The sequence below is a fragment of the Hibiscus syriacus genome, unplaced genomic scaffold, assembly GCF_006381635.1.
Source record: "Hibiscus syriacus cultivar Baekdansim isolate YM2019G1 unplaced genomic scaffold, ASM638163v2 tig00116958_pilon, whole genome shotgun sequence".
Classification (NCBI taxonomy): Eukaryota; Viridiplantae; Streptophyta; class Magnoliopsida; order Malvales; family Malvaceae; genus Hibiscus; species Hibiscus syriacus.
In genome coordinates, this window is record NW_024063484.1 from 1,206,376 (window position 1) to 1,214,866 (window position 8,491).

General features: G+C 34.1%; 1 protein-coding gene and 1 pseudogene across 1 annotated transcript; both read right to left on the reverse strand.

Moving 5' to 3' along the window:
* Positions 1-426: 426 nt before the first annotated feature.
* LOC120189611 lies at positions 427-3,911 on the reverse strand. Its single transcript, XM_039192846.1, has 7 exons — positions 3,906-3,911; positions 3,565-3,798; positions 2,655-3,249; positions 2,106-2,507; positions 1,106-2,064; positions 838-993; positions 427-708 (listed from the first exon to the last, which is right to left on the reverse strand). Exons 1-7 carry the CDS (start codon positions 3,909-3,911, stop codon positions 427-429), a joined length of 2,634 nt encoding a protein of 877 aa, XP_039048777.1.
* A 3,684-nt stretch (positions 3,912-7,595) lies between these two features.
* LOC120189546 lies at positions 7,596-8,177 on the reverse strand (annotated as a pseudogene).
* Positions 8,178-8,491: the final 314 nt, after the last annotated feature.

An 8,491-nucleotide genomic window follows, 5' to 3' on the forward strand; every position in this document is an offset into this window, starting at 1 on the left:
CGTATATTATAAGGCATTTTTGGTCACTGAGGTTATTTTCTCTAATATTTTTCCCCTAAGTTTAATTCCTACATAGTCTTTAATACTGCTAAGTAATTCGTCAGTGTTTCGAGAGCAACCTTTGAAAATCCTTTGGTTGCGCTCCTCCCACACAAAACGTAGATGGTTGCGCTCCAAGCAAGTTTGAGGATAGTGATTAATAAAGATTTTCCTTTCCAAGTGCTGCTCGCCCAAGAGATCATGTCTTCCCAAGAAGAAATAGTCTTGTTAATCCCATTCAGAAGAAGAGTTTGTACCCGTAGCTGAGTGGCAATCGGGCATTCAAAGAACAGATGGTTTCGATTTTATAAAGTATCATTACATAAAATACAGCTTCCAATAGAAACAATTCCCATCCGTTGAAGGCGATCACATGTAGGCAGCCTATCAATCACATGTAGGCAGCCTATCAATCACAACCATCCATGCAATCAAACTAAGCTTGGGGATGTTTTGAGGGAACCAAATTAAAGAGTGCCAAGGGACTTTATCCTCCTTCATTCTAATTTCTTTCCATATTTGCCTTACTGAGAGAGCTCCATTCTGGAGAATAGGATGAGCTTCTGTTCGAAGCTTAAGGATTTTTCTAAAACTCCAACTCAGACTACGACCAGCTTTCATTTGCCATAACTCTTTACCCTTAAGAACATAAGCCTTTAACCAGGCAACCTATAAAGAACCCTCACTTGCAAGGATGTTTTTAATGAGTTTGATCATACATGCTCTATTCCACTCTTTTAAGTTTTTTAGACCAAGACCACCCTCAGATTTTAATTTGCAAATATTGCTCCAGTTTACCCTCGCACCAGTGGCCGATTTATCATTGCCTTTCCAGAAGAAACGACAACATAGTTGTTCAATCTTGTTGATTACCAAATGTGGAAGCAGAAATTGCCTACACCAATAATTAGGCTGAACAACACTGCTCTGATAAGCTCCAATCTTCCAGCGTAGCTAAGATGTTTGCAAGACCATATAGAGAGTTTAGATTTGATACTATCAATAAGCGGGTCACAGTCTTTCACCGAGAGTTTCTTGAAGTTAGAGGAACTCCAAGATATCTAACTGGTAAAGTACCAGGTTGGAAACCAGTAATCTGCTGGATAAGCTCCACGTTTCTAGATGAAATTCCAGCACTAAAGAAAACACACTTTGATGCATTTAGATTTAAGCCAGACATTTCATAAAATTGTTCAAGAACAGAAATAACTCCAATAATCGAATCAACATTGCCTTTACAAAAAATCATCAAGTCATCAGCAAAGGATAAATGAGTGAGACCTATTCTTTTGTATTTAGGATGGAAGCTAATCAGGTTCTTTGCAGCAGCAAGATTAAGTAATCTAGAGAGAACATTCATTGAAATAACAAAGAGCAGAGGGGAAAGAGGATCACCTTGTCTAATGCCTCTAGCGCCCTTGAAATACCATATTAAACTTCCATTGAAGGCAATGGAGAATCTGGCATCAGTGAAGCAGGCTTCAATCCAAAAGATAAATTGTTGAGGGAGATTTAAAGCTCTAAGGACCGAAGAGATGAAGCCCCAGTGCAGAATATCAAAAGCCTTTTGAAGATCAATCTTCAAAGAACATCTTGGAGAGATGTTTTTCTTGTTGTAGCCTTTAACCAGCTCTTGTGCAAGGATTGTATTTTCAACAATGCTTATTCCTTTAATAAAAACGGTTTGGTTGAGAGAGATAATATCAAGAAGAAGACCAGAAAGTCTTTTGACCAATATCTTTGAGACAACCTTATAAATAACAGAACAACAAGATATTGGTCTGAAATCTTTGACTTTACTGGGATTATGAATTTTAGGCACCAAGATTATAGTGGTAGCATTGAAGGCATGGAGCATGGTGGAATGGTGGAAAAAATGTTTAATAGCTGCCACCACATCTTCACCAATAATAGGCCAAGAATGTTTGAAAAACTGTGGGGAGTAGCCGTCAGGACCAGGAGCTTTGTTGTTGCCCTGGTCAAAAACGGCTTCTTTAATCTCTTCTGAGGTTACTGGCTTGGTCACTGTGGGGAGTAGCCGTCAGGACCAGGAGCTTTGTTGTTGCCCTGGTCAAAAACGGCTTCTTTAATCTCTTCTGAGGTTACTGGCTTGGTCAGAGAGGAATCAGTTTCTGTAGAAATGGAGTAGTTCAGAAGCTCTTTCAAGAATTGCAAATTTCCTCCTTTAACCATAGGATCAACTTTCCCAATCAAGTTGGAAAAGAAATCAATTACTTCTGAGGACATTGCATCAAATGTCTCAAGTCTAGTACCTTGGTCATCAGTGAGCATCCGGATAGTATCTTTTTTATTCTTTACAGCAACAACATAATGGAAAAAATTGGAGCATTTATCTCCATCTTTAATCCAATGGATCTTGGCCTTTTTCTTCAAAAAAAGAAGTTCGACTTCTTCAAAATTGTGCAGTTCTTGTTGAACTTGAAGTTCCTTATCAATGGTGTCTAATCCTTGCAAAGAGAGGAGTTGTTGTTTTTATAATTCCATTTTCTTGCTTTTTACCCTTGCGGAAATGTCTTTGTAGCAAGAGGAGTTTAAATTTTTTAGACTGGATTTTAGGTGCTTGAGCTTTAAAAACAGAGTCTTCATGGGATTACCTTGGAAAGTGATCTGCCAGGATTGTTCAATCACTTTCAAAAAATTGGGGTGCAGGGTCCAGAAGTTAAAGAACTTAAACGGTTTAGGCCTATCAGAAGGAGTGTCTTTAGTAAGCCAGATAATACCCATGCAGTGATCCGAGACTCCCGGAGAGAGGAATTCCACAAAAGAAGATGGAAATGAGTTAGCCCAATTGGAGTTAATAAGGATTCTGTCAAGTTTTCTTGCAAGGTAAGAGTCAGTTTGTTTGTTGCTCCAAGTAAAGAGAGGGCCAAAGAAGGGATGGTCATGGAGGTCATGGTCTTGAGTAACAGATTGAAATTCTTTCATATCAGGAAAAGAGAAAGGGCAGAGCAACTCATAGTCTGAGCTTTCATTAGGATGCAGAGTGATGTTGAAATCACCTCCCAAAATCCAAGGGAGGTAACCAAAGCCTCTATCCAAGTCATGAAGATTAAGCCAAAGATTTCTCCTATTAACATAATCATTGCTACCATAGATAGCAGAAAGGACAAAAGAAAGACCATTGTGATTTCCCTTGACAGTAATGATTTGGTCTGAAATTTGGATAATAGAAAGCTCAAAGTTTTTCTTCTATAGGATCCAAATTCTACCATTAACAGCATGATCATAATTGGAGCTGACATTCCAATTTGATAATTTTGAATCAAAGATGCGTTTCGCTTTTTCAGCCTTAACTCTAGTCTCAAGCAAACAGAGAATATCCACTTTATTTTGGGCTGCCCTAAGGAGCACTCTGTCTTGTTTTAGAGGATTGTTGAATCCTCTAATGTTCCAGAAGCAAACTATCATTGAGGGTTAGGTTCAATGGAGGTTCATTCACCCCTTACTTTGGGACTTTTGACCTTTTCCAGTTTGTAATTTTTTTTTCTGTTTGAGGTCTTTTACCAGTTCATCAACACCCTTGGAAGCAATTCTGATTTTTCTTTGGGGGGCATCTTGACTAGGGGGAGCTTCATCAATTGAGTTGAGAAGCTCAAATCTGTTTCTAGAACCAGCAAGAGTGTTTTTTTCTTTGGGAGGCCTGCCTTTACCACGTTTAGGAACATGTGGTTCAACTACAGTTGAGGAAAGAGGCTCAATATAATTTTTCAGTACTGAATCAGCTGAGGAATATAAACTCTGATTAAATAATATTTTATCAGGGGGATCGTGTCAAAAAGAAATATGCATGAATCAGACTAGACCACACCAGATGATTCCTACTTAATGTGGATTTTTTGTATTACCAACATTTCTCATTAATGCATAATATTTTTAATAAAATAAAAAAGACATTTTGAAGAAAAACATGAGAAGAGCAATATCGAAATCAGTCGTTTAAATACTAGTGAATATATATTGAACTAATACATAGTGAAATACTGAAATGAGTGACTTTTCCCTTAAACAAATGAACAAATATTGAACTTGTTTAAGATATGAATAAAATTATGACACAAGACTAACTTCATTCATCCAATAATACCCAAGATAAATCAACAGTTTTAACCAATACACCTTAGGATGTTGGTAAGTGCTTAAAAAGATGACTCAATGTCTTTCATAGAAGGTGGCTAATTTTTCACACTTACATAGGTGATTTTAAGTTTATCTCAATATAAATCATCTGAATCAAGGATATGAAATCATTAAGAGCTTTTCTATGAGCTCAACTTCACAATAAAATATGTGAATTCTTAAAGTTTATTTTAAAATGAACCACCTGAACTATGAAATAAGAATTCATTAAGAATAAAAATTCAACATCTTTTATCAGCAAATTCAATTAGTCATTCTCAAACAAATCACCCAAAATCTTGATATTTAATTGATTAAAAGAGTAATAAAACTTAACATTTCTACCGGTAAGTCCATATAATTCTTCTCATTAGAACCACTCAAACATTGGGTTATGGATTCATCAAAAGTAGATATTCATCCAAAAAAATGGTAAATTATCAAGTCTCATTCATGCATACCACCCAAAACCTGAATTATGAATTTATTAAAAGCAAAATAGTTTATTATTGTGTATGTACATTGTTCATCATAAGGATAGACAAATATGTATATTATAAGTCTTTCTATTATTTCGTTGACTAAGTTAAACTTAGACAAACTAAATTATAAAAAAATTTAATCATAAAATCACGTTTTAACAAATTTATATTTTGTTTACACAATTATATTCTCAAAGTCTTAACAAGTTACTGATCAATGATTAGGATGCATAATTTCAAATGATTATGAATAAGAAAGTAAAAACAAATAATCCCATAAACTAAGGTGACACTTGTCATACTTCATATCGGAAGAACATTGATGACAAAAACTTTTAACTCTTGTTGGTGATAGAATAATTAACCCTAAACCAGACATCTAAAATATTCCATGTACAGTGAAAATTGTCTGGCATGGCATAAGGGCCTTCGAGGCAGATGTGGAAGCACATGAACACAAATTGCCACGTTCACCTACTACTTCCTGTTTCCTTGGGTTGTTTTTAGCCCGAATGAACTGGTTCAATCAACTGTCATGTATATACTAAAGCACATGCATCCAAAGACAATAATAGCCGCCTCCGATGTTCTCTACATCCAAGCAAAAACTTAAAAATATACTTCTGCAAAATAAAAATATATTTTATTATTTTAAACAATTAATATAATATTATATTAATAAATATTTGTTAGCCGTTTTTATTTTTCATCTTCGTGTTCAGCGGTGATATTAACTTTGAGATTGGTCGTCGATTATCGGTATTCATTGTTTTTCTTTATTTTATTATATAATATCTTTGTTTTTTTTAATAACTATGTCTTTATAGCATATTTTCCTCTGTCTTTATGGTACGATTTTTTCTATCTTTATGGTACGTTTTCGATCGCTTGGCCGTTGGTTTCTTTATATTTTTTCTTAGGATTGGATTTGACATCGACACGACTGATCAAGATGGCGCTTATATGTTATCATGTTGATCTTCCCTACTTTGGATCATCGAATTGGATTTGGATACATTATTTCCATTCATGGATAGTTTTTTCATGTCACTTGACTCTTATTTGTGATTTGTTATTGGTTTTTCAATAACTTAATCATCTTTTGTGATTTATTTGCCCTTGCGGTCAGATTTATTCGTATCTACTATAAAAATAAAAAATGAATGTATTATTTTACTATTAATTAAGATTGAAGTAGATTAAGCATTATAAAAAAAATATTTGATCAATTGAATAGTAAGATTTGAAAAAGGGAAAAAAGTACTTTTCAGAAAAGTGTCACCTCCCTCTTTTTAAATTTAAATATTTTTCTTAGATATTTATTTGTTTTCTGATTGAAATGTCGGTGGTCACATATAATTTGGTAAAAGATTGTTTGTCGATCAAAATTGTGTAGAGAAGCAGACTGCCATATAGTTTGGTTTGCTCACCACTCCTTTATCACTTCGTAAAGTATCTAGTTTTCAAGGGAAGGTTTAATTTTTCTTCGTATCTTTGAATTTAATATTTTTGTTTTTTATGAGTTTTTTTACTATTGTCCCAATTTTTCTCTCTTGCTTGAGTTTGTTGTAATTATGATTATTTCTATTGTTTTATTAGTGAAATCTAGTTGTCATTATTAAAAGAGAGAGAAAATATGTTTGTATTTAATTTGAAATTGAATGAATTAACTAGAGATATGTAAAAAAGGAATGGGAAATTGATAATTTTAAGGGATTGAAAAATTAAGGACCCTTAGTTGTAAAGGTAGAAGGGACATGAGTAATAGCTCAGGTACACCTCCTAATAGTCGGCTCTGCATCTAATGTCGCTTTGATTCTTTAATTATATTAGGTCTAATGACATTTTTAGTCCTTGAACTTAAAAAAACAATTTAATCCTTATATGTGTATTATCTTTTTTATCTCTCATTTTTTTTAATATTTTATCAAATTAAATCGTCTAGTGGAAAAAATAATAAATATGTTAAACTGAAGTCAGTTGTTTTATTTTTTAAGGTTAACGTTAGTTATTTTATCATTTTTATTAAAAAAATTAAAATATTATTTAAATATAACTAAAAATATATTAAATTATAAAAAATTGTCAATTTTACAAAAAATATTAAAAAATAAGAAGAAAAAAAAGCAACTTACATCAGCTTAACAGGTCTATTAAAATAAACAAAAGTTTAAGGGTTAGGAAAACAAAAACAAATTTAAATTTCAAAATAATTTTTTAACAAATTTGAAGGCCGAAAATACATTAGATAAAAACGTTTGAATTTTTTTTAATTATGGGGTGTAATTAAAGAAGATTGAGCATAAAAGGGTATAGAAAATCCAGATGGATATTGAATCATTTATGTCCATATCCGAATAGCATATGCTGAAGTTAATTACAGTTTGTTTTTGGAATCCTTTGAATATTCAATAAAAAGATTCTCCTCTTCCCAAGTCAGTGCTTTATACAGTCCAGCAATGAAATGATTTGTTCATCTTTTCCGGACCTTGTTTATTTCTATATAATTTCCTTCCGTCTATCTCTCACTTTTGTTCTTATGCATCTTTCATGATATTTTAAATCAACAGAAACCCTAGTCTCGTGACGAGGGGAAGACGTTAAGTTCAATATTTATGATTAATTGTGAGGGATGATCTAAATTCAAATTTTAAATAGGATTTTATTCGAAGGAATAATTACGAATTTTGAAAATAGATCAAACATGAACCCTAACCAAAGTCAAAATCTACTAATTATCACACTGCAAGAAATAATTGTGAAGATGAACCCAGATTCAGTGTATGTGCAAGAAACAAAAAGAAGAAGAAAAATAGCTGGAAGTTTAGATGAAAAAAAAAACCCGAAGTCCATACATAAAATAAAAGCAAGTAACAGGTTGCTTCTCATCCATCTATATACGGACTATGATTTTCCTACACAAATACATACAAATCAGTGTTATTGTGGTTAAAAAGTTATATATAAAAACCTCAATCAATTGGCCTCATCTTGGAGTTTTTACTGCTTCCAGTCATGCTGAACTTCAACGAAGATTGTTCCTCTTTTTCTTCGTTGTTGTTGCTGTTATTAACCTTATCTTGATTCGCTGCTTTATTATCTCCTTCCAATTCTCTGTACCTATCCAAGTATCTCTTCTCAACGGCACCGCATAATCATCGAAACCAAGAGCGGCCAAAGCGCAGCAAACATCGTCTCCGTTAACGGTCTTTCGTCTCTCTTTTCTGCACTTGTCGGATGCTTCACTCGTGACAAAGCCGATGAACTCCGAAACACATTCTTGCATCGTCTCTTTCGCTTCCTTGGAGATTTTCGAATTCGGGGGTAGCATTTGCTTCATTATTCGGCCCACGTTGGCTATGGGAAGCAACCGATCTTGCTCCCTGATGCCGTCGTCATCGTTCGAGCCGCTCGCCGCAACGTTTTCGGTCATTTTAGATAACCCCAAAAGACCCTTTGATGATATATACTGTTGAAAGTTGAAACCTAGACTTGTTGCTTATAAGGTCAAAAGAAGTTCGTTCCAATACAAATACAGATACAGACAAATACATATATATATATCGATGACATGCGATGACGAACGCCGGTCGATCCGGTCAGCATCAATGGTGGGGCGCCATGTCTACCAGCCCAATCTTTTGGAGGAGATGACTCAGTGATGATTTGACTAAGTTCACGGGTGTTGGCAGCCACATTTTGCAAGTATGCTATTAGGGCTTCATCGGCATGCAATACATACTATATAATATTGGATGCTGAGAGGGCTACTTGATGAATATAAATATACAACTAAAGCTTTGATTGCCTTAATGTTGAACCAATGAGCTAAG

Coding starts and splice junctions, on each gene's coding strand:
- LOC120189611 (XM_039192846.1), bottom strand. Junction 2,508..2,654: donor CTGGCAGATCACTTTCCAAG/GTAATCCCATGA, acceptor TCTCTTTGCAAG/GATTAGACACCATTGATAAG. Junction 709..837: donor AATCGGCCACTGGTGCGAGG/GTAAACTGGAGC, acceptor GGTTCTTTATAG/GTTGCCTGGTTAAAGGCTTA.